This window comes from Cygnus atratus, chromosome 3 (assembly GCF_013377495.2).
Source record: "Cygnus atratus isolate AKBS03 ecotype Queensland, Australia chromosome 3, CAtr_DNAZoo_HiC_assembly, whole genome shotgun sequence".
Lineage (NCBI taxonomy): Eukaryota > Metazoa > Chordata > Aves > Anseriformes > Anatidae > Cygnus > Cygnus atratus.
The window spans coordinates 3610733-3635752 of record NC_066364.1 but is presented as its reverse complement, the minus strand read 5'-3'; the positions used below and the strand labels follow the sequence as shown (position 1 = coordinate 3635752).

Below are 25020 nucleotides of genomic sequence, written 5' to 3'. Positions count from 1 at the left end.
AGTGCTCCTTTGTCTCTTTTCATTATGTTCCCTGTTTATGCCTTTAAAAGTTCACTTTTAAAGAGCCATTAAAAGAGTTCAACTGCTTTTAATGAATTATAACTATGGGCATGCCTTCCAACAGCTTCAAGTCTTCTTTTTTTTTTTTTTTTCCAGCCCCCTATCCCCTCTGTCCTTCTCATCAAAAAGTGCATGGGGGACCAGGCAGGGAGCAGGCAGAGATTTGCCCTTCCTGATGACTAGTCCTGATAGCTGGGTTTCGGTTCCTCACAGCCAAATGTTTCAACAGAATCAACAGAAAGATGCAATCATCAGAAAAACACAGTGGGGCAAGTCCAGTGACAGCCACCAATGTGGTGGGGGACTTGGACACCTGACATACAGGGAGAAACAGAGAGTTGGGTTTGTCCAGCCTGAAGAAGAGTAGGTAAAGGGACGTTAACCACCTACTAGGAGGGTATAGGGGAGATAGACCCAGGCTTTTCTCGGAGTGCACACTGATAAGACAGGAGGCAAAAAATAAAAAATTGCAGCCACAAGACAGATTCCCATAGGGTGCCAAGACCGCAAATGCCAGTGCTGCAATGTTAACTTGTCCTGCTGATGAGACTTAGGAGACTCAGGAGACTGCAGGCTGGGCTTGGGGGTGTTCAAGGAAAGGTTGGACGTGGTGCTCAGGGACATGGTTTAGTGGGTGACATTGGTGGTAGGGTGATGCTTGGACCAGGTGATCTTGGAGGCCTTTGCCTCCAACCTTAATGATTCTGTGATTCTATGATTTTTTTTTTCTAAATGCCCTCATCTGGAGGCAGATGCACTTGTCTTTGTGTAGGGGTTTCAGGGCCAGGAGAATCAGTGCCAAGGCATGGCACCACGGCTGGGATGTCCAACAGATATAGGGCAAGGGAAGGATAAAGCTACCCAGATACTTCCCAACACCTAGCCAGCAAGGACAGACCTCTGCCAGGGCTCATTTGCTGCCCTCCACCAGCGCTGTGGGATATGGAGCAGGAGAGCAAAAGAGGCCGTCTGTGGAATGCCCATCCCACAGCACTACCCCACCGTGGTGGGACAGGCTGACCCCGGTGTGATTTGAACACACAGCCTTCTGATCTGGAGTCAGACGCGCTACCATTGCGCCACGAGGTCAGGGATGAGGGATGTCCTCCTCAAACCTCATTCCATGCCTCTGATTTTATGGCCAAAGAATGCTCCTTTAGGGAAAGGGATTTTGGATCCATCTGACGACGGAGTGGGAGCATCATTGCCAGCTGCTCTATTAAGCCTGGAAGGAGGGCTTTAAATGAGGAAGAAGATGAAAATATGACAAGACCACTGCCCCGAACATCTCCTCTCCTAGGAGAGACATGGTGTCTCCTGCAGAGCCAGTGGGATGGCTCTGCCACTGCCCTGACATAGGCTGTCCCAGACCAACTGATCAGCAGGGCAGGACCTTGTAACACCAAAATCTCTTCTGGCATACATCGGACAGGGTGGATGGTGGCATTAAAGCCAGGAGACCCTGGACTCAGCCCACCCCCCGGCTCCTGGGAGCTCAGTGCGCAGCCACAAGGCTCAAAGCCCTCACTTTGATTGTGCAAATTCTGTGATTGTGCAAATTCTTTGATTGTACAAATGTCCTCCAGCAATTGAGATTTCTAGGAGACTGCAAGACCTATCAGAGAGGTAGGGGCAGCTTTCCGGAGGGATGCACGGGCACCCTGCCTGTGGTCACCTCGGGGAGGACGCCGGCACCACCCCGACCACGTTACGTGCCAGGGAGCCCCAGACCAACACCCTGACCTCGTGGCGCAAGGGCAGCGCGTCTGACTCCAGATCAGAAGGTTGTGTGTTCGAATCACATCGGGGTCAGCCTTGGGCAACACTCCTCACCCTCTCTATTGCCTCCGCTTTTAGGGACGCCTGCTCGTCCCAGGGGGGACCTCTCCCCTAACTCCTGGGCAACCCAGGAGCTGTGCTGGCCTGGCAGAGCAACGTGGGGTGGCACCGGCAGGGCCGGGCAGGTCTGAGGGGCTGAGGGTGATGTCCCCAAGGAGGATCATAGCCTCCGGGAGAAGTGGCTGGCTGCAGGGTTAAAACCCAGTGCTTCCTCCTCACCAGGATTAAGGGGGAGGATGTGGGGAGCTCTAGGCTGCTCAGCTTTACCTCAGAGACTCCATGAACAGTGTGGGGTCCCAAAAGCCATGTCCACACACAGCAAGGGCGTGAAGACAGCTATGAAGAGTCGCCATGGATTTCCCAAGGGCAGACCCATCCTGGCCAATGCAGCAGGTTTCTTTGAGAGGAGACTTCTGCAGCAGGCAAGAGGGGACAGGGGAAGCTCGGTTCATCCTCAATTGGATTTCACCTCTCACAGGATGGCCCCAGCCCAGCGCTGCACCATGACGCAGCGGCACAGCCTTGAAGCAGAACCATGAGGTGGTCGGATGGGGCCACAGGCAGTGCCTGGAGGCCCAGTGGATGTTCCTCCCTGCTTGGGATGCTGCTGAAGGGGCTTTTACACCATGAGGGACACGGGCGGCCCAGTGGGGGCACAGGGCTGGTGAAGGGCCGGGGCCAGTGGCGCAATGGACAACGCGCCTGACTACGGATCAGGAGACTGCAGGTTCGACTCCTGCCTGGCTCGGCACTTTTACTCTGCTCGTGGTGCCCCCACTCCTTCCATCGGGGTCTTCCTCCTGCTGCCTCTTGTTCAGCCTCGTGGGCTTATTCTCTGCAGGGTATTGTTAATCCCTGTGATAGGGGCTTCAAAAAGCATTTGTTAGGGGAAAAGTTCAAAGAGGTGCAGAAAAATAGGGGAAAGCACAAAGCTAGACTTGCTCCCTGTTGTCTGTGCCTTGTACTTGCTTGGACTGAGGAGGCCAGGCTTGGATACAACGCCCTGAAATTGGTCTGTGAAGTGCTAGAAGGGATCAATAACACCTCATCTTGAGCTGGGGGCACTGCTTTTAACTGCCCAGCCCAGCATGGAGTTGCCCTTCAGAGGTGAAGGGACACACTGATGGCTCCTGTTCAAGTGGTTGTTCTCCAGGACCCTGTATGTCACCCAGCCTGCAATACTGCATGGCATTATCCCATCCCAGGTGCAGGACATCTCATTTGCCTTTACTGAACTCCTTCTCCCTGTCCAGGTCACTCTGAATGACAGTCGTTCCTGTTGGTGTCAGTCATGAGCTCATCCCACCCCGTTTCTGTGTCAGTGAAGATGTTCAACAGCATCAGTGTCAGCACTGATCCCTGAGGAGCAGTAGGAGCCATTAGCCACCTTGTGCACTTCCAGTCCCTGACCATAACCCCTCAAACACAATGTCCCAGCCTTTTTTCCAAGCACTCCTTGCCCACAGTTACTCATTAGCCTTCAGCTAGCTTTCGCTCAGTGGTGCTCAGTGGGAGAGCAGATCTTATGAGGAAAACAGGCCCTCAGAGATCTCAGCGGAAATTCTGCCATCCCACAGTCCCAGGAACTCACTTTTCCAGGCCTAAAGTTCCCCAAGGAGTGATGGCTCTTGAAGCACATGGCACACTCGCAGCTTTGACATGATAAGTTACAAGATGATGCTCCCATGGTACCAACACCAGAGAGATGGGCAAAAGGCCCGAAGGAGGAAGGACCTCAGGAGGAGAGCTGCCCCCTTGCACCTCCAGGACAGCCAGGCCCTTTCAGGGTGAGCCAGGCAGGAGTCGAACCTGCAGTCTCCTGATCCGTAGTCAGGCGCGTTGTCCATTGCGCCACTGGCCCTTGCCCCCAGCCCAAATTGTGCCCCCACCATGTTTTCTGCACCATCTGCGTGTGTTGGTGGATGGAGGTAACTTGGGGCACTGCTCTTTACAGCCCAGCCCAGCATGGAGTTGGCCTTCAGAGGTGGAAGGACACACTAATGGTTCCTGTCCAAGTGGTTGTTCTCCAGGACCCTGTATGTCCGGGGATTTCGGACAGTCACCCAGCCTGTGGTACTGCATGGCACTATCCCATCCCAGTCCCTGACCATGCCCCCTCAAGCACCACATCCCAGCCTGTTTTCCAAGCACCCCTTGCCCAGTTACTCATCAGCCTTCAGCTAGCTTTCACTCAGTGGTGCTCAGTAGGGGCTGACTGGCTCTTCCTGAGCCCTGTTCCATCCCCAGCCCCCTTCAGAGCCCCTGCAGGGATGGCAGTCCCAGGACCCCAGCAGGACCAGGGCCAGTGGCGCAATGGACAACGCGCCTGACTACGGATCAGGAGATTGCAGGTTCGACTCCTGCCTGGCTCGGCATTTTCCTTTTCTCCATATCCTGGCCGTGATGATGGTGACAGGCACTGCTTTCTCCTTTGTGGTCTGCCTTCTCCTGGCTTTTCTCTCTTTTCTCTGGGCTTCTCCCCCACCACAAGAACAAGGGTAGAAAATGCAATGAAAATAAAAGGTTCATGGGTTGAGATAAGGACAGGGAGATCACTCATCCATTACCATCCCAGGCAAAACAGATTCAGCATAAGGGAGATTAATGTAATTTAGTACCTATTGCTAACAGACTGGAGTGGTGAGAACTAAAAGCAAATGAATTGGCCATCCGTAAGATCTCACTACCCATGGCTAGGAGGCAGGAGGCTCCAAGGCAGGAGGAAGAGGAGGACAGACCATGCTGCTTTGGGCTCAGCTAGGAATCACAGCTCTGCTGAGCCCTGGGATGCTCCAAGCGCTTCATTGACTGGCAATCACAGACGGACCTCCCGTGGGGCAGCAGGGATGTCCCCTCTGACCCACCAGAGCAGCTGAGGAGCTGGGGCCACCATCTTCCCTTGCTGCCTGGCCTCCCAGGGGGAGGATTCAGCACAGACACCATAGCAGGATGGGTGCTGTCCTCACCCTCATAGGTGGGTAAGGCAAGGCTATCATGGGTAGAGATGGAAGGAGCTAGTCTTCCCAGTTCCCTCCAGCCACCAACAGGCAGTGCAGAAAACATGGTGGGGGCACAATTTGGGCTGGGGGCAAGGGCCAGTGGCGCAATGGACAACGCGCCTGACTACGGATCAGGAGACTGCAGGTTCGACTCCTGCCTGGCTCACCCTGAAAGGGCCTGGCTGTCCTGGAGGTGCAAGGGGGCAGCTCTCCTCCTGAGGTCCTTCCTCCTTCGGGCCTTTTGCCCATCTCTCTGGTGTTGGTACCATGGGAGCATCATCTTGTAACTTACCGTGTCAAAGCTGTGAGTGTGCCACGTGCTTCAAGAGCCACCACTCCTCAGGGCACTTTAGGCCTGGAAAAGCAATTTACTGGTACTGTGGGATGGTAGGATTTCTGCTGAGGTCTCTGAGGGTCTGTTTTCCTCATGAGCTCCACTCTCCCACTGAGCAAAAGCTAGCTGAAGGCTAACGAGTAACTGTGGGCAAGGGGTGAGGGCTCTGATATGCTTGGGTCCTTGCATCCTGACCTGGTGGCACAAGGGCAGCACATTGGTACCCAGGTGAGGCTGGTGGCTGAGTCACATCAGGGTTGGACTTGGGGTGTCCCTGTGGGCAGGTGGCCTGCCCATGCTCCCTGCAGGCCCCATCTGTGCTGCAGGACTTGGCAAGGTGCTGACAAATGCAGCAAGACGGAGGTGAAATGGAAAGGCAGATAGGGCCTAGAGCATGTCATCTACCAGGTCAGAGTGCTGCATCAGTTCAGCCTGAAGGGGAAGAGTTAAGGAGGGATCTACATTTTGCTGTGGGATTTGTTGTGGCGTCCCTTGCACTAGGTTGGACCCAGCTCTTCTCCTTTTGGGATGCCCAGCTCTGCCATAAGGGCCTGCAGGGCAGGAGGCTGCTGCATTGCTTTTACCCTGCAGAGAAGAAGCCCACGAGGCTGGATGAGAGGCAGCAGGAGGAAGACCCCGATGGAAGGAGTGGGGGCACCACGAGCAGAGTAAAAGTGCCGAGCCAGGCAGGAGTCGAACCTGCAGTCTCCTGATCCGTAGTCAGGCGCGTTGTCCATTGCGCCACTGGCCCCGGCCCTTCACCAGTGCCATGCTCCCGCTGGGCCGCCCAGTGTCCCTCACGGTGTAAAACCCCCTCGGTGCCCGTCACCAGGCCCTTCAGCAGCATTCCAAGGAGTGTCAGGCACGTAGGAATGTCTGCTGGGCCCCCAGGCACTGCCCATGACCCGGCCGCCTCATGGTTCTGCTTCAAGGCTGTGCCGCTGTGGGGCCATCCTGTGAGAGATGAGGATGAACCGAGCTTCCCCTGTCCCCTCTTGCCTGCTGCAGAAGTCTCCTCTCAAAGAAACCTGCCGCATTGGCTAGGATGGGTCTGCCCTTGGGAAATCCATGGCGACTCTTCATAGCTGTCTTCACGCCCTTGCTGCATGTGGACATGGCTTTTGGGACCCCACACTGTTCATGGAGTCTCTGAGGTAAAGCTGAGCAGTCTAGAGCTCCCCACATCCTCCCCCTTAATCCTGGTGAAGAGGAGACACTGGGATAAAACCACCTCTCCCCACTGCCATGATCCTCCCTGGGGACATCACCCTCAGCCCCTCAGACCTGCCCGGCCCTGCCGGTACCACCCCACGTTGCTCTGCCAGGCCAGCACAGCTCCTGGGTTGCCCAGGAGTTAGGGGAGAGGTCCCCCCTGGGACGAGCAGGCGTCCCTAAAAGCGGAGGCAATAGAGAGGGTGAGGAGCGTTGCCCAAGGCTGACCCCGATGTGATTCGAACACACAACCTTCTGATCTGGAGTCAGACGCGCTGCCCTTGCGCCACGAGGTCAGGGTGTTGGTCTGGGGCTCCCTGGCACGTAACGTGGTCGGGGTGGTGCCGGCGTCCTCCCTGAGGCGACCATGGGCAGAGTGGTCTGGTGGTGTGATGGACAACACCTGGCTGGGATCAGGAGACTGCAAGGCTGATTCTTGCCTATTTTGACCTAATATCGTGCCCATGGCCTTGCCATGGTGGAAATGGTGGGGATCAGGCTGCCCGGGTGTTCCTCTGGAAGTGTTGGGTAACCAAACTTGGGCTTTGCCTTGGCTCTGCCCCCCTCCCTTTTCTTTGTCATGTCTTCTGCCAACAATATGACCTTTTTATATCAGAAATCCATCAGGCATTTTTCTCAATTATAACAAGTATGACATCCTTTTTATATGTCCTTTTTCATCTGAACCTACTTGAGGACTGGATAGAGGCAGGGCAGCAGCACCAGCACCTCTGTCTTTCCCATTCCCATACCCTTTCTCTTTCAAAGTGTGCTGTTTCCTGTTCAACCCATCTGTGTTTTGCTCCACTTGCATCATTTCCCATCACTCTGCCTTCAGCCTAATGTCAAAAATTCTGACATCTTTGCAGTCAGTTCTTACTTGCCATGAGCTCATGTTAACAACCTTCGAATGAGAGCTCTGACACTGCTACTAGTATTTATTTTTCTTTCTAAAGAAAATAAACTCTCTGAGTGTACAAGTTTTGATGCAGTGCAGTATTTATCACAGCTATTAAGAATGACCCATTTCAGTAAATCCTTGATGAATGAGGATAAAATAATGAGAGAAAGGTCATAAAAGCAAATAAAAATTAACCCCAAAGCTACTGGAATGTTATAAGTGATAGTTTAATAGACACATAAATTTTCTGCAATGGATATAGTTATCTAACTATGCTTAAAACAGTTTGCTTGACTTGTATAGTCAATGAGTTTCTTGTCCATAGTCTGTATGTACTGTGTATAAATGCAGTAGATAAATAATATTAATTAGGAGGAAAAGAGTGCTGCTGAATTTTATCAGATTTCTATTAACGGATAATTGTGGGGTAACAAATCCCAGTATTCTCACCTGGGCTAATCCTAGAATCATTAGGGTTGGAAAAGACCTCCAAGATCTAGTCCAAATGGTAGGGTGCAAGTCTATACGGAAATGCTCTTATATGAAAAAAATAAATCTGAGCAAAACACTGTCCGAAACCCTTCCTATACAAGTTTTTGAAAATGATCTTAATTTTTAAATGAAGTAATTGGCAACATGTGGTGACCATTTTCCAACTGTAAAAGGTATAATTGATTGGCAAGGCACAAAGTGCTAGGGGAACATCTGCTGGGGTGGGATTCTGCCTTAGACATCTGAATGTGCCTGCAAGGAAGGTGCCTACCTGTGCACTGAGCAGCAGAGCTCCCATTATTACTGTAGTTACATGGTTTTATGTAATTATATGCTATATAAAGTTATATAAAGCTATAACAAGTTAAGATTATAGTTGTATATTTGTCCTGAACGTGGGGCACTCACTCCATCAAGCTCGGTGTCTGAAACCAAACCTCTTCCCTGCTCTCCAGACCTATTAAAGATCATCAGATGTTTCCTCTAAATTAGCAATGCAGAAGACAGAGAAAGGAGGCGGGCAGCTCCCTGTCAGCCTGAGCAAGCCCTGCCTCACAAGACCTTTTCTATCTCTTCCCACTCAAGCCTCCCACAAGAGGGAGCCATGAGCTAGCTCATGGGCTCCACCAGCCGCAGAGCCAGGCAGGAGATGCTTTTTGCTCAGTGAACGAGCATCCTTCCCCAGGCCAGGCTGGAAATTCAGCTTATTTATCATTTACCAAAATTAATTTAATTTAAATATAATATTTATTATATATTATAATATATTATATTATAATATTATATTATATATAATATATAATATATATTATAATATTTATTATATATATTATATATATATATATATATATATATAAAAAGAGGATTTTGAATGTTAGATCATTAGAAAAGCACTCCTCTTCTAGCAGGTGATTAACATGCTTGAGGTATTGTATCTCTCCTTCATTTCCCATGGGAAAAAAATAAAATAAAATAAAATAAAATAAAATAAAATAAAATAAAATAAAAAATAAAATAATAAAATAAAATAAATAAAATAAAATAAAATAAATAAAATAAAATAAAATAAAATAAAATAAATAAAATAATAAAATAAAATAAAATAATAAAATAAAGGTGAACATTTCCAGTCCTTAATTAGGCAGAACAGGGACGTTTTTTGCAATTTTAAAAATAAGTTTACAAAATCAGAAGTCTAGATTCCTGCTCCAGCCTGATGAAGTGCAATGTTGGATCTTGTTTGAGAGCTGAGACGTTCCCCTTGGCTTCAGCTGGAATCCGAGACAGCTGATGTTTCCCCATCAGCGCCTTGTTTCTTCCATTTCTCTGCAGTGCTGCAAGGGACCCAGACAGACCTCCTGCCACATGGCTGCTCGGGAGACCCAATGGCGCCTGCAAATCTGAAGTGAAAAGCTAAGACAGAAGCCAGAAAAGTGGAGAACAATGCACGTTAACCGAGGGGAAGGCTGCTATTGTTGACATCGAGGCCACTGGGTCAGAACAACATCCATAAATATCACGTGCAGGAACAGACTCAAGTAGGTGGCACTGTTTTTGAAATAAAAATAAAATAAAATAAAATAAAATAAAATAAAATAAAATAATAAAAACAACACATCCTTTTCGTTTGTTGACAGAAAAGTGACAAAGCATTTCCTCAGGACTCTTTGGAGCAGTCAGTGGGCAAACACCTGTTTCTGGCTTATGGGCACCCCCAAAGCACTTGGTGCTGGGGAAGAGAGCAGCACGAGCATGCTGGGTTGAACAGCTTCCATAATAGCTACAGCATCCTGCAGTGCTGACCACTTCCAACACATCAAGATTTTCCTTTGTAAGTAGCAAAATTATGTTTTTAACAATACAGCAAGTTCCAGAAAATGAAGTCCTCGCAGTCAGAGCACAAACCAAGCCAGTTAATTGCAGGCTGCTCTAACACCTTGCTCTTGGCGAAAGGCTCTGGACTTGAGGAAACAAAGCCTGGGAGAACAGTGGTACACGCTGAGTCCTCCCTGGGAAGGCTTTCTGCCATTTTCTGCATGATTTCACCTAAACGCATCACAAAACCAAAAAGGCTTTGTCCAGAAAGGCTGGTGCATTCTGACTGACACGTGTTTTCCATACGATGCACAACACTTCCAGGCTGAATGCAAGTGTAAACCCCTGAACCTTAACTAATCTGCAGCTTTCCTTACTGACCTGCTGCTCTACCTCTGAGGTGTAAGCTCTTCTCAGTTCTTCTACATTCTGCTGAAGTTCAGGTGCTTGCTCTGAGTGAAATAAGAGTGGAGATGGAAATGCCCTGTGATGTGTGCTGGCTTGACCTGGATGGGTTAACTCACCACCTGGGTGTTTTCTAAGGTGCCTGAGAGCAAAACGAGCAAACACAGGATCCAGGAGACGTGGTTATCTGTCAAGATCTGCACTTTCTTGTGCATTTCACCTTTCTTCACACCTTCTGATTGCTCTGCTCTTCTTTATTTTCCAGCATTTCCAAGATAAACCAGGTAGGGTGCAAGTCAACCACTCCTGTCATTTCAAGGAAAGGGTCCAAGATGTCCTGAATGAGTTAGGAGCCTAGGAGAATATTAAACGGTGTTTACTCAACTATATGTAGGTGTTTACATCTCAGTGTCTGAATCTATTGGGTATTTGGCCACACAAATCTTAGGTGGTATGAATGGCATCCAGTTGTCATATGTAGACTGTCACAGAGGTTCTGTATCTTAGGTGGTATTCCCATGAGAAGTCTTGGAAACCCTAGAGCGGCCCAAAGGAGTTAGGCCTATGCATACGGGCAAGGGAATTGAGTCCAGATTGTCAAGCCAACTAATATTTTCAGAAAGAAAATTAGTTATTTAGTTGGTTCAAATTTTAATTCCAGGGTAGGCTAATTCCATGCAAAATTAGTTATTGATGAACGGAGACTGCAAGCACTGCAGCAGCACCTTGAGCCCTCTGCTACAGCCAATATCATAATTAATCTCCTGTCATTCCCGGGTGCCTCCTCTCCCACCAAAATGATGACAGGCTTTCTCCAGGCAGTCCATTCCCAGCCACCTTGATGTTTGAGGTTAACAAGTAATGAAGCTCTCTGGGCAGGTCGATATTGAGAAGCAGCCTTCCCAGTGGCTTGGTAAGGAGGTGTAGCTACCTCTCGGCTTGCTTTTGTGCCCCTCTGCCATTGTTCAGGTTTAGCAGCGTGCAGCGGTCAAGCTGTACTCATGGCTCTGTGGCCCGCCTTCCACACTCACCACTGCCAAGGTCCCCGGACAGCCAGCTCTGTTCCCACAGCCCTATAAAGCAGGAGTGCTCCTTCCTCCCCTGCTCCACATTTCTGTGCTGTGGTCCTGTCTCCTTATGCTGGGACCTCCTACCATGAAGCTCTTCTCCTGCCTACTGGTTGTTCTCCTCTTCCTCTTCCAGGCTGCTCCAGGTAAGGGGAAGAACCTTGTGGGGTCTGCATTTACAAGGTCAGAGTCTTGTTGCTACTCCTTTTAGGGACGTTCCCTATTAGTCCTGGAACTCAAGTGGAAGATGAAGCCAAAGTGACCAGATATCAAACCAGAACTTTCTGACGGAAGGCCCTGCTTAAACCACAACAGGGTTGCTGGCTTCTCAAAACTCCTTGAAGTTTCTTTATGGCCTTTGGTGGCACTGCTGGAAGAAGGCACCATGGAAATGATCTGCCTCTTCATAACCCGGGGTCACAAGTCCTCTCTTTCAAGTACTGTAGGAAAGGGGCAGAGGCATTCCCTTGTATTACTCAGGTAGAACTACACCAGAGAAGTTTGTGTTGGCTCTGTGAATATGCTGGCTCCCCTTCCTCAGCCCTTCTGTTGCCCCAGTTCATTTACTGACTGCTTTTAGACTAACTTCTTCATATTTAAGGAAATTCCCCGTTCTTGGGGTAAAGCTTTCAAAAAAGGAAGGAACTGGGCAAATCTGCTGTCCCTTGTAACTGGACCAGATCCCAACACTTGGTTTTGTGTAAGGTATAGGTACATCTCAGGGCATACAAGCACCTTGCTGTCCCTTCCATGACCAACCTGCAGCACTGCAGTCCCAGAACTAAGGGGCATCCAAAGGCTGAGCTGTCCCTGCCCACTAAAAGGATAGGATATGATCAAGGTCAGGATATGATCAGAAACAACAGCTATCTTTTTCTCTGGTTGTACAAAGGCCTTCCTTGGAGTCTTGTGAGGTCCATGAGGCTTCTCAGAACTTTCGGAGAATCTGTCCTGTTTTTTTGGGGTATTTGTATCAGACCCCTATTAGGGGCTCAAGGGGTTTCAGGAGGAGGAAGACCATGGGAAATGGACTGATCCTGCAGCATAACTGGGAATGCTGTTCTTCCTGTAGGTCTCGGCTTGCCCAAAGATACCTTACGTTGTGTTCGCTACCACGGTTTCTGCTTCCAACCAAAAGCCTGCCCACCGCCATTTGCTGCATTCGGAACTTGCTCTGAACGTCAGAAAACCTGCTGCATAGGTACGTATGGAAACCCTGCCCAGGCAGGCAGCATTTGGAGAGGAGATTAGCTGGGGGCCTGCTGACTGCATCCACACTGCTGGGTTTAACAGGCCCCAGCTGACCTCTTCCTCATAAATTTGTCTAATCCTTTCTGGACTTGCTTATTTTGGAGCTCCTCGGTAGTCAATGAATATCATTATGTCTATACATACTTTATATCCAGCTGTGCTGGTCTGACCTAAAGTTCATCCAGCATGCTGTATCTGACCATGGCCAGAGGTGGATGCTCCTATACAGTTAGTTTGTGTGGCTGCAAAATGAGTATAATGAGCACCACAAGGGTGTAATTACACTTTCCCATACATTCTCCTGGCTTTCATGAATTTGCAGCTCAGGACTTTTAAATCTAGGCATCCTTGTGTTTTAAAAGTCCTTACTGGATTTTTTCCCTTAAGTTACAAATTTATTCTGTATGTTTTAAAACCTCTTCCCTTGTGATTTTATTCTGTACTGCAAATGGAAAAAATAATCATTCTGCAGCCATATTCTTCATAAGTTTACAATATTCCTCCTTCAGTTATTTCTTGTCTTAGTTGGTAGACCACAAATTTCTCTTCTTACAGAAGTGCTCTGATTAGCCCCATAGTCCTTTGTGTCTTTACATTTGAAGACATAGGAACCAGAACTTCATGATAATTTCCATGTATGAGTGTGCCAGTGGTTCAGATAGCGATGCAATTATGTTTTCTGTTTTGACTTAAATCCTTTTCATTCCAGACGCTACATCAAACCTCCATACTTGTCAAGAAGAAGGGGGCCACTGCGTACCTCCGAAAATCAAATGTCTGCAAGGGCAGCTGGGACTTTGCCCTCGCAAAGGATGGAAGTGCTGCAAAGAAGTGCAATAAAGACTTCACAGAACTGCAGAAAACCACAGAAATGCAGGGACAAGAAAACAAACAAGCTTTCTTCCTGGTGTTGTAGAGAAGCTGTCTGGCTTTCTCAACATATGAAGTATATAATTACTTACAGCCAATATGTTTTTAAAATCTATATAACGAAGGCAATAAATATTAAACAAAGAGTGTAACAGTCACATAAATGCTCAGAAAGAGGCAGAATGTCTCTGCCTTACACCCACGCAGAGAAATCCACAGAAGCATAGCCGTTACGCCCTTGGAAACCACATCCCCTCGTAATCTAGACTCAACCTCCCTCCCTCTTCTGTCCTGCCGTGCAGCTTGCAGTGCAGCACTTGGGCTCCCTGCCTGACTGAACTTCGCAGCCTTCTGGAAGGCGGCTGCCGTCGTTCTGCCTGCAAAGCCCCCAGCACGCTGAGGTTTCCTGAGGCTGCTGGTGCATGTCACAGCACCCAGGATGAGACCTTGCTGCTCAGTAGCTCCAGGGATCCTGGGCTAGGCGCTGTCTCTGGATCAGGCTGTGGTGGGAAGACCCAGCTCTGTTGTGGTTGGAAGCCTTTGGTTGGCGTCTTCCTCCAAAATGCACTCTTTGGTCTCATTCCTTGGATGCGGTTAGACAATTCTTGGGAAATACTGAATGTGCTCAGCTCTTCTCCATCCCTTTGTCAGGCAAGAGGGTTTTTGGGGAGCTTAGCACCTCTCAGGATGCAACCGATGTCTGCAGAGCAAAAAGCTCACAAGTTCTCAGTAATTAGAATCATTTGTGCAGAACTGTGCCAGCAGATGCAATCTCAATTTAATTGGCCTTTTTTAGAGAGCTATTTTTCAGAAAATGGTATGGGATCATCCTATCTTTGCTCCAAAGCAAAGCCTCTTTGCATCAGGAATAAGACGACCATTTGTGACAATGACACCTTTTCCTTCTACTAAAGAAAGAGGTACAGTGACTTTTCTGTGACTGCCTCATACTAGCGTTGCTATTGCAATAACTACATTTTTTTGGCACTGTAGTTTGATTTAGGGGCCTAAACCTCTCTGCACAGGGTTTAATAGAAATGTATAATCTGTGTAACAAGGAAACAGTGTAAGTTTGTCTAAACAGACACAGAAATACCACACATACAGGCTTGGTAGAAGGAAACTGTGATTTTGTTGAACGCTGTCCTTTCTCTACCTAATATAGATGTGTTTCATGGGTTGCTTCAACTGGTGGGAATATTCCAAATCTGTTCCATACTGTTCATGTGGTACGCCCTTCCTGATTACCTGAGAGCTCAAGTATTTCTGGTTTATTGTCAATTAATAAAGATTTATTTATTTTTGCAGAAATGTTTGAACAAACACTCTTGAAATTCATGCCCTGTGAATGCTTCTGAAACTCAGTCAGCAATATTTCTTACAAGGAAGTACTGAAAAGAAACCTATGTATGCACTGCTTACAAATGTGGAAATTAATACAAAGTTCTTTGTTCTTATAAGTTTTTTTTTCCTTTTTTTTTTTTTTTCACTATGTATGCTTTATGCCTACACATGAAAACGCCTGCTTCTCTGCCAGAAAAATGCCACTTGATTGTGCTTGTGTATTGGTCCCAAATGTTAATATGACTGGTATTTCTTTCCTGCCAAAGCTCTCTGAAGACATAAGCAGACAGGTAAGCAAGGAAGATGTAAATCAAGATAAATTTTAAGTCTCATGGGTGCATACAGATGCCAGTCTCCAAAGCTTAATCAGTCCGGTGAGCTGGACACAAGCCATATGCGTATATATACTCTCCAAGAAATGTCCCACAGGTAATACGCCCTTATACGTAATAATAAATGGGAAATTTATGGCCTTTCTCAGCCCAAATCGGCCTCTCATTAGTATCTAGAGACCCATGGTGTCCTCCTAAAAACATGGTGTCCCATGTGTCCACCCTACAAACACCCTTCTTGCATTGGTGCCCAGAGAAAGCTTCCAGCTGGTGCAAGGGTTTAATCAATTTAAATTAAATCAGTTTAATTGATTTTCTGATTTAATTGTTTTCTTCAATGAATTCTTTGCACTCTTTTAATACCCCTAAGGGTGTTTTCTTCCAAGTCTATTGCTGGCAGCTCAAGATGTGTTTTACATACATATTCCCTGAGAGTGTGCCATGAATCAGGCAGATGTGTGTGTCTTACAGCTGGAAAGAGTGGAACCTTTCCCAAAGCCACAAATTTTTTAATCTAGCATGGATTAGTAATGGGGAAGAAAGATTTAGAAATTATTTATCATTTTTTTAAGCAGTTGGGCTTTGACGGTAGGCTGCCCTTTGTAATTTTGGCTAGACAAGAAGGAGAGCAATTAATACAACTACACAGAGGGGAAAAAAATCCCTCAAGAGAGGAAAAAAGCCACAAATATATAAGTATTATGTAGTAGACATCAGAACAAGCTTATGTTCTGCCTGCACCAGTTGATATGAGTTATATTAGGAGCTTTAAATGTCAGCGGCTCTTCCTGGAGGAGTCTTGGAAGAACAAGCAAGAGCAAAAAGTATAGCTGCAGATGGCTCGTCTGCTTCAGAAGTGGGCAGGAGGAGCCTATATTCTTTCATTTCACAAGAAACTGAGGTTTTTGAGGAAAGCGTGTCAATGAGTATGTCTGAGGCACTGTAGGAAGCTGCTGTCGCTGGCTCTCTGCCTCTCACCAGGCATCGTGCCGTGGAGGAGTCAATGGAAGGAAACAGTGGCTTGCAGAGCTCCCACTCTTTACCGTCCTCCTGATTTGCCTGGTCTTGCTTATCAGCATCACATCGCTTTACAGGACTGAAAGCAATTAATCTTGAGTCACTCCACCATTTTCCTGCCTCTGTGGTGGCTGATGGACATGGGCAGAGCAAGATCTGCACACTGAAATCCAGCTGGCACAGATGGAAAAGCCAGACAGATTTGAGCACACAAACCTTTATCCAGACCCAAACCAAAAGCAGCATCTTCCAAAGCTCCATGCAGGCTGAGAAAACTCTTTGCTGACACATACTTGATGGCCTGTGGAAACCAGGCAGTTCTGGGAGCCAGGAACCTCCTCCCCACTGACTCAGGCAATCAGATAACCAATACAGCCATGAATTTTAGCTCGCAGGCCCACCTTTGGAAGGTGTTTTTTGCTTTTCCCCTAAGATTGGGAGATGGTGTGATGAAGTATTTCCTTTTTTTTATTTTTTTATTTTTTTTTCTCTTTTGGACCACAACCAATTGTTTGTACAAGTTTACACTTGTGCATGGTGGTTGCCTGGTTTTGCCTGCTTAGTTACTTCCCTCATCACACAACACACCAGCCACAAACACTGCCAACTTATTAGTTACTTATTAGAGTTACGTGACTTTTCTAAGGCAGGAGGATTAAAGCAATCAATAGTAGTGGCTCTGAGAGCCCTGCTGAGCTGTTTACAGGCCACGACACCAAACAGGAGAGCAGGTCCAGCAGCCTGGTGGGTCACCTGTTGGAAAGTCATCCTGAGGCTTTGGTTTGGGTTTGAAAAATGTTGCAGTTCTGCTTTCACTGGAGAAAAACAAATCCTACTAGAAGGACTCTGGGACATTAAGCTCCTTCTGCTTTGCTTCTCTGATCCCTTTCTCATTTCCTCGCCTTAGTTCCACTGCTGGAAGCATGCACATCTCAGCAGGTGACCCAGGGAGCATGGTGCAGGTGTATAGAGATAGGATGGGGGGGCATCAAGGTCACCCCCTTGTCCCACCACCCTCTGGTTAGTAAGGACACAACTGAGACACAAGACAAGGTCTGCAAAAGCAGTGGGGGATGAGAGCACCCAGCTCTTCTCCTCCAGGGGAATCATCTGTCCTACAGGGACCCTGGCTTGTGGGGTGAGGTGTTGTTCTTTCCACATACATTATGGAGCATGGTGTGGAGGGAAATCCCACAGGTAGCTTGGGATTTGGGGCAGGGTATCCACACTGACACAGAATGGGTGTCCTAGGGACACAGTAAATGAGTCCAGAGGGATTCCTTGCACAGAAGAGGTGGGCACACTGTCAGCACTGTGCATCTGGGGCATTATTGGTGAAGTTTCTGTGCCACGCTCCAATATTTTTCATATATGATCTGGGGTGAGTACAAACCCCATCCGTTCTCCTTGTCACCCCGTGATTCTGACAGCACTGGGTTTAACCAAAGGCCGATCAGCACCAGAATATTGTTGGACTTTAACGTGCTCTGCAGTCACCTTCCTTTCTGGGGAGGGTGCTCTGGAGGGGTGGGGACTGATGAACATGTTTTGTGTCAGACAGGAGATGGAAAGGAAGATAGTGGGGAAATCATTTGCAAACCAAACCCAGATATACAAATAACCAGAGGACATAAGTACCCTTGGGCAAGCAGTTGTGCCCTGCTTCAGCAAAGCATTTGGGCACACACAGAGCTATAAGTTCCTGAGTTTTCCTGATGACTTGATAGCCCTAGAGGTTAAAAGAAAAGAAGTGGGGGAGTTATTTTTGAGACGACTGCAATTTGTCCTCTCCCTTCCATGTCAACCCTTTGGCCTATCATTCAGCCACAAGAGATGCTCAGATGTGTACCCTCTTCTCCCAGACCTGGATAAAGAAAATGAGGGGTGTGCTAGCACTTGACCGCTTTGTATCAGGACTGGCCAGCCTTCTAACAAGATGTTTTAACCCATTTGACCCTAGAAGAGTCAATAAAATTTGTCTTTTGTTCTTCTTGGCTTTAGTTGCCCCCACCTAGGCACTGGTGTCACTTGAATTGTCCTAGGCTATCCTGCTGGGCTTTCAGAGTGTCCTGTCTGCCACTGTCACTCGTGCAGAAATCCCCCAAATTTGGGCATCTTCAGAGATGTAAATCAGGCTCCTTGTGGTTACCAGTACAGAACAGCATGCTTGGATTCTATTCAGTGTATCTGAATCAACATTTTATGATGGAGAAGGGAATTTTTAACCTTGATCCTAAGCTATCCAGCTTAGGATGCATTCACAGGAGCAATTACATGAACACAACTGAAGGAACAGCACAGGCAGCAACCAGGCAAGGGTAGCTGGAGTACTGCATGCTGATTTTACAGCCAGAGCTACATATCTGTCACATAATTCCCATCAGTTGGTGCACTGCCGAGCTAACCGGCCACCACCTCCACCAGCGCTGTGTGGTCAGCACACTCAGGAATGAAGCCTCCCAAATTCCTCGGAAGCCAGAGCTGGGGTGGCCTTTTTGGCAGGGAAATCACGGCCGGGTTTCAGTTGGAGAAAATATTCACATGGGCTCAGATCAAAAGGAATCACTCCTAGGCTCTCCTCCCTGCAGCTCCTCAGGAGCCTGTCCCAGGAGGCTGCTGCCACCCAGCCCAGCACCTCCCTGGGCTCTTTGCTAGCTTGCTGGTGAAGGACAGAATAAATGCTGCATCTCTTTTTTATTATATTTTATGGTATTTTATTTTATTGTATTTTGTTTTGTTTTTAATTTATTTATTTAATTTAGTTTATTTTTATTTTATTTATTTTTTATTTTATTTTACTTTAGTTTATCTTCTCTTTTTTAAAACTCCTTTTCTTTCTCTTTTCTTTTCTTTTCTTTTCTTTTCTTTTCTTTTCTTTTCTTTTCTTTTCTTTTCTTTTCTTTTCTTTTCTTTTCTTTTCTTCCTTTTCTTTTTATTTTCCTTTTTCTTTTCCTTTTCCTTTTCCTTTTCTTTTTCCTTTTCCTTTTCCTTTTCCTTTTCCTTTTCCTTTTCCTTTTCCTTTTCCTTTTCCTTTTCCTTTTCCTTTTCCTTTTTCTTTTTCTTTTTCTTTTTCTTTTTCTTTTTCTTTTTCTTTTTCTTTTTCTTTTTCTTTTTCTTTTTCTTTCACGTAGCTGTCTACAGCTGGCAGCCTCCCAGCCCCACATGCCAGCTGCCAGGCGGAGGAAGCGGGGAAGCCGACCATCGGCGAGCACAAAGCAAGGCAACATTGTTTGGAGCTGCAGCACTGGGTCAGAGCGACACGGAGGGTTGCTGAGCAGGGAATGTCACGGGGCTATAATTAACTCCTGCCTGCTCCCTCCTTCTTTCCTCCAGGATGCCATCCCGCTTGCCAACAGCACGCAGAGACTTCTGCAAAATCCCCCGCTCAGCCCTGCTGCTCTCCAACAGAACCCAAGCAATGGGGATCCTTGGGCTCGTTTTAATCTTCATCTCCCTGATCGCTCACGGTAAGACCAGGCAGGCTGAGGGTGGTAAGCAGAGGTAGCTGGGAAGAGGAAAAAAGCTTTCTTTGCTGTGTGATCACATCAAAATGTCAGAGGTATTGAGGGGGGAAGGGGTCCTCAGGCTTCTGGATGAGATAGTGGATAAAATGGTAAAATGTGCGATTTAATTCCCATGGGTAATGCAAATATGGGGCAATGCACTGCCTTTCTGGGAGCAGACCGGCCAGGGAATCCTCAGAAATGTCTTCTGCTCTGGGCTCAATTTTTGGATGCTCCAGGAGAATGTTTCTTCTCTTCTCCAGGCTGCATTTGATGTTGGGATGGGGATCCTGGGAGCGCTCGCTGCAGTCGTGCACGCCCAGCTCCGTGCACACTCCCGGCGTTGGCATGGCCAGGCACACGGTGCCCTGGGAAACTCCACCAACTTGTATTTTCTCACCTTGCTAGCTCGGGCGTTTTCCCACCACCTTGCTGCTTCTTTCCACAGGGCATGCACATGGGCCGGACAGCTGTAACCACGAAGGGGGCTTGTGCCGCGTGGGGAACTGCATCCCTGGCGAATACCTGGCCAAGTACTGCTTCGAGCCCATCATTCTCTGCTGTAAAAGTCTGCCACTGACCACCGTGAAGAGCTGAAGGTGGCCAAAAGAGCAAGCTGCAGCACGTGGAGAGCTGCAGGCTCTGCTGGTGAGGAACAGGCTGCGGCTGGGGAGGAAATCCTGTGCCTTTCTATGGCTGTGGCTTCCCTGCTCCAGCTCCCTGAGGCTGTGCATTCGCTTGTGGACTTCTCAACACATCTTTTTTTCCTTTCACTGTGACTTTTTAATGCCGCCCAGGTTATATATCTGCCCCTTTTGTCATCTGGTTGTTACCTGTCATGCCCAGATGAGGAACTGCCTTTCTCCTTACCCCGAAACAATAAACCTGAGGTTTAGCAGAATGAGTGCCCGTCTGTGACTGCGGCTGGCACCCAGCACAGCCGCTGCTAGGGACATGCTCTGCCACTCTCCAGGAGGGGATGCATCCTTCTTCTCCATCACTTTCAGTGCAACAGATATAGTAGGGGTGTCCTGGGTTCATCCCTCTTCCATGAAGCAGCAAGAGGAAGGAAGACACCAGGCTTGCTTGCTTTAAGTGGAGGAAGAGATACGAAAGTGATGCAGTGTTGCCCTTGGCTGGTCTCCTCACCTGTAGGCTGCATTTCTGGTGCTCCTCCCTTTCTCTGTAGTCACCCAGCAACGTCTCAAAGCAATTAGAATGTTTGCACCTCATGCAATCATTAAAAAAAAATAAATCAGATTTTATGCAGCTTTCTGCACGTAAGCTGCATCAGCCGAAATCCATTAGCTGTCCAGTTCCACTCTTGGCCCTTCTGTGTTTTTGTGGCGTGAAATTTTGATCCCCCCGTTTGCCAGATTGCTCTTGGTCTCTCTTTCCAGGTAAAAACACTTCCCTCTGGGTCGATCAGTTCTGTGAAAGCAAGCAAACAGTGATGTAATGAGGGAGCTATGCCAGTTAGCTGAGGCATTGGCCAGAGCCAGGGAAAAGTCCTCCCTGGGAGATGAAATTCTTGCTGGGATGAATCAAACAGGAAAATTCCCATTGACCTCACCAGGGTCAGGACCCATCGCTAGAGGTCCAACAATGAATTCATCCAACTTGAGGATGAATTCACGAGCAGCCCGGATCGTCTCCCGGGGTCATCCCAGCGCAGGCAGAGCACGGTCCGGGACACCGAGGCACGCGGGGAGACGCCAGCGCTTCCCCGGTGCTCCCAGCGCCTGGACAGATGGACAGGAGCGCCGGCTGTTGGCTTGGGAACCGCCACTGAAAACAGATGGGGCTGAGCCCGGAGCCAAATTCCTCCCCAGCTCCGACCGACTCCAGCCCGGCTCGCCAGCACGCGCTGCTGTATGGACACGGCACAGGCAGGGGTTTAAATTGAGGCGCCCTTCCAAATCAAACAGCTCTGTTCTCAGCTTCGTCCACAAAGTTTGTGGTTCACGCCTCTTATCTAGGGACTGCTAGCCACCATATTTATAGCCTGTTTTCCTAAGAAAGTGCAGCAGATGAGCTCATGCAGCTCATCCTGTGAATCTCCCTGCCAGATGCTAGGCCGCCTGCCCCCAATAGGTTTTGAAGCAATCAGCCAGCCAAACTTCAATTAAGGTAAGGTGGAAATGCTCAGGCAGCTTATAGGCAGCATTACACCTCTGGCAGTAATGTGACAATAAATGCAAGCTGCTGCTAAAAGGCACGATCCCACTCTCCCCGAGTTGTGTGCTCCTTTGCTCACTGATCTGGCCAGAAATGATCCAAAACAAACCCCAGAAAAGAAAAAAGAAAAAAAAAAAAAAGCCAAAGATTTGTTGCCATTTCTGCATGATAAATAAGATGAATGGACACACAGGCAGGGAGAGGAAGGACCAAGGACAGAGATGGAGTGTGGAGAACAGCAAGCTGCAGTCCAGGGACTCCACAAAACCCTTCCCCGTGGTTTCTTGAAGACCCATTAATTCTCCTGAGTCACTGCACCCAGTCACCAGCCCATGAGGAGCTGCTTAATCATCAGTATAAGGTGCTTTGGTGTGAGTGTATAGGATGCTACTCCAACTGATTACCCTCAGGATGGTGTATTCTGTAACCCAAGGGAAGAAAAAGGCACCTGCAGCCATGCGGACAGCCAGGGTAGAGCCTTACCCTCATGCCTGGTGTGTTGACCAGCACGAGCCTCCCAAATAACTGGAGATGTTAGCTCCCAACACATGGCTGAACAACCCACTCACTGGAATTTGTTTGCTGTTCCCAGGCAACACGGCAGTGTTTGTTTAGCAGAGAAAATAAATCCTGCCCTTAAAATGCCATTGTTAAACAGAGCTGTGTAATCAGCACCAGGACGATGGTCAAACAGAGTTCTGTGTGGGCAAGGTGAGCTTCATACTTGTGGGCAAGTCCCTCACGTCCTGGGGACACAGGTCTGGCACCACACCTACCAGCCCAGTACAGATGTCTCAGGTGCCCCAGAGCATCCCAAATGGTAAATGTCTGTTTAGGCAACTGGAATGAAAGCTAGATCTCCACCAACTTCACTGAGAACTAAGACATCTCAAGGACTTGAAGACCTATGTGTTCTGGATGTATGTAGTGGATGCCCAGTCCCTGGAGGTGCTCAAGACCAGGCTGGATGAGGCCCTGGGCAACATGATCTAGTGGGTGGCATCCCTGCACGAGGCAGGGAGTTGGGACTAGATGGTCTTTAAGGTCTCTTCCAACCCAAACCATTCAGTTTTGGGTGGCTATGACTCACCAGATGTTTGTAGGCCTGAGCACGCATAAGATTTTGGCATTATCCCCCCAAATCTCCAGCAGGCTCATGGTGAACAGGAGACATGACAGCCTGCTGGGCAGAGGTTCACACCAGAAGCTTCTCTTGCAAAGCAGGACTGGCACAGGGTTATTTAGGAGAAGTTTGGAGGATCAGGAAAGTCTCCTGAAATGTGCTGAGGCCTTACTGCTCATGGCCTAGTCATGAACAATAACTGTGGGGAAACCAGGGGGAGACAAATTTAGCAATTGATTTTATGATGGGATGATAATTTACCATATAAAACTTCTCTCCCCAGAGAAGAAAAGTCTGAGTCGGAGGAAAGCTAGGATAAATGTCACAGATGTGTTGTTCTTACTGTACCTGAGGCCTTCCCTCATGGCCGCGGTTATGGCAGGAGACAGATGGTCCCTTGGTTTGGTGAGGATGGATGTCATTGCGGTCTGTAATGAAAACCTGCCCATGGCCATGGAGAGTTTGTGGGCCAGATCTGATCCCAAGCTGAGCCCGTGGTCACTTTTTCTGAGGTTCTGTACTTGTGCTTGTTTTTCTCAGGGTTTGATGAAAAAGGAGGATGGGGAGGCATCACAAGATTGTGTTGGGCTCCAGGAGACCTTCCAATTGCCGAAGCGTTTGCCCCTGCAGATTTACTGCTGTGGTCATCTGCACTGCTGTAAATATATCCCAGGCTGAATTTTAAAGCCTGGGCTCTCCAGGTCCTGATGGTGGGGACTCCCCTCCCATTTGGGGTCCTGGGGAGGATGGGGATTGACCTGACTCCTCCCCAGCCCCCCAGCCCCTGAGACACCCAGGAGCGAAGTTCTGTTACTGAGCATAAACCATCCTTTGTGTGTTCCGGGCTCTGAAAAAAAAAACACATCTGTTGGCAGGTTTGGGAGTGAGGAAGAGATAGAGAGGCTCAACAGAGGCTGAGTCCAGCACGACACAAGGACCACGCAGGAAGGAGCAAGCCCAGCTGCCATCAGAGCCATTGCCTGGGGGACAGAGACTTCCTGCCCCCAATTTCTGGGGGAAATCTGCTTTTTTTGGTATCGGCTGGGTTTGGCTCCTTTTCCCAAAGCATGCTCACCGCAGCTGCAGGCACCAAGCAGTGCCACCAGACATGCAAAGCACCCCCAGATTTCCAGGGCCCCTTTCCCTTTTCCCAAATCTTGCTCCAGGTTGCACACGGCCAGTTGGCATGGCATGTTGTTTAAACATTTGGTGTCCCATGACCCAAAGTCCAGCTGGCAAAGGGCCCCTTACTGCACTGTTTGATGAAGGTGATCCTTGTTCCCCTCAAGCAGCCTGAGTTTTACAGTTTGCACCCAACCTGCAAATAAAAGGCCATCAAAGTGACTTGCAGAGGGAAAACGGAGGAGTTAGTGATGCCCTCTGCTGCTTCACTGCTGTAAAAAGAATCCTTTGTAAGGTTTCTATTTCTTCTTCCACTTTTTTTTTTTTCTTGTTCTTTTCTGTTTATGGGAGATTTATGCTTTCTATTTGCTTTGTGTTGTTTACTGAAGTTGAAATTCAGGTCCCATGTCTACTAATTTCCTGGAACTGACCTGGAGAACTAAAACAAACCAAGGGTGATCTGTGATATACAGGCTTTTCCTAAAGCTCCTGCTCCTGCTAATTGCAGAGACGTGCTCCAGCTTTCCTATTTAATAAATCCATAAAGGAATATGTGGAATTGCTATTTTTCTTGACAGCCGTAAACAAAAGCTTTGCCAATGATCACTTTGCAGCCCAGAACTTGGGAAATGCAAACAGACCTTTGATTTTTAAGGATCCCATGCTTTTCAAGCTAACCTTGTGCTGTCGGGGCGTGCTGGGGAGGGGACTCTGGATTTTTTCACGATCGATTCTGTCAGTGCTAAGGACAGAGATTGGGAGCTGGAAATTAAAAGTAAAATAAAATAAAATAAAAAGGCACAAAACTTTTATCCTGCAAATGCTTGGATGGGTTTTCAACATCTCATGCTCGAGCCTACAAACACGAGAAGAGCCAGACTCAGTCAGCCCCAACATCCTGGCTCCAGCAGCAACCAGAAGCAGCCTCCCCAGTGCTCGGTGCAGTTTGTTGACAAAACCCTTCTTTTTTTTTCCTTCTTTTTCCCCCCCTGTAAAATGATGTGTCCGGGAGTGGGCACATCCCAGTGCAACTGTTTGCCATCGTGTTGAAATGCACATGAGATTGACAAAGTTCCCTCCCGTCCAGCAGCATTACGCAACCCCCCAGCCCTATAAATCCCGGATTTTCCCTCTTCTCTATCTCTTTACAGCCCTT

The 25020-nt window shown here is 48.1% G+C and overlaps 2 protein-coding genes and 8 non-coding genes across 11 annotated transcripts; 6 read left to right on the top strand and 4 right to left on the bottom strand.

Moving 5' to 3' along the window:
- Positions 1–1077: 1077 nt before the first annotated feature.
- On the bottom strand, positions 1078–1149 carry TRNAW-CCA (transfer RNA tryptophan (anticodon CCA)). Its single transcript has one exon. It is a non-coding gene; the product is annotated as a tRNA-Trp (tRNA).
- Positions 1150–1800: 651 nt separating this feature from the next.
- Positions 1801–1872, top strand: TRNAW-CCA (transfer RNA tryptophan (anticodon CCA)). The gene has a single exon. It is a non-coding gene; the product is annotated as a tRNA-Trp (tRNA).
- Positions 1873–2574: 702 nt separating this feature from the next.
- TRNAR-ACG (transfer RNA arginine (anticodon ACG)) lies at positions 2575–2647 on the top strand. Its single transcript has one exon. It is a non-coding gene; the product is annotated as a tRNA-Arg (tRNA).
- Positions 2648–3687: 1040 nt separating this feature from the next.
- Positions 3688–3760, bottom strand: TRNAR-ACG (transfer RNA arginine (anticodon ACG)). The gene has a single exon. It is a non-coding gene; the product is annotated as a tRNA-Arg (tRNA).
- A 438-nt stretch (positions 3761–4198) lies between these two features.
- TRNAR-ACG (transfer RNA arginine (anticodon ACG)) lies at positions 4199–4271 on the top strand. The gene has a single exon. It is a non-coding gene; the product is annotated as a tRNA-Arg (tRNA).
- A 720-nt stretch (positions 4272–4991) lies between these two features.
- TRNAR-ACG (transfer RNA arginine (anticodon ACG)) lies at positions 4992–5064 on the top strand. Its single transcript has one exon. It is a non-coding gene; the product is annotated as a tRNA-Arg (tRNA).
- Positions 5065–5910: 846 nt separating this feature from the next.
- TRNAR-ACG (transfer RNA arginine (anticodon ACG)) lies at positions 5911–5983 on the bottom strand. The gene has a single exon. It is a non-coding gene; the product is annotated as a tRNA-Arg (tRNA).
- A 685-nt stretch (positions 5984–6668) lies between these two features.
- Positions 6669–6740, bottom strand: TRNAW-CCA (transfer RNA tryptophan (anticodon CCA)). Its single transcript has one exon. It is a non-coding gene; the product is annotated as a tRNA-Trp (tRNA).
- Positions 6741–11212: 4472 nt separating this feature from the next.
- Positions 11213–13215, top strand: LOC118256566 (gallinacin-11-like). Its single transcript, XM_035563646.1, has 3 exons — positions 11213–11270; positions 12197–12325; positions 13085–13215. Exons 1-3 carry the CDS (start codon positions 11213–11215, stop codon positions 13213–13215), a joined length of 318 nt encoding a protein of 105 aa, XP_035419539.1.
- Positions 13216–14045: 830 nt separating this feature from the next.
- On the top strand, positions 14046–20725 carry LOC118256530 (gallinacin-12-like). Of its 2 annotated transcripts, XM_035563610.1 has the most exons (4): positions 18587–18647; positions 19070–19186; positions 19272–19405; positions 19890–20725. In XM_035563610.1, the coding sequence occupies exons 2-4, from the start codon at positions 19101–19103 to the stop codon at positions 20036–20038; spliced, it is 369 nt and encodes a 122-aa protein (XP_035419503.1). In that variant the 5' UTR covers positions 18587–18647; positions 19070–19100; the 3' UTR covers positions 20039–20725. The 2 variants fall into 2 exon arrangements, with proteins under 2 accessions (XP_050565650.1, XP_035419503.1); XM_050709693.1 differs by lacking the exons at positions 18587–18647; positions 19070–19186 and adding an exon at positions 14046–14165.
- The last annotated feature ends 4295 nt before the right edge of the window (positions 20726–25020 follow it).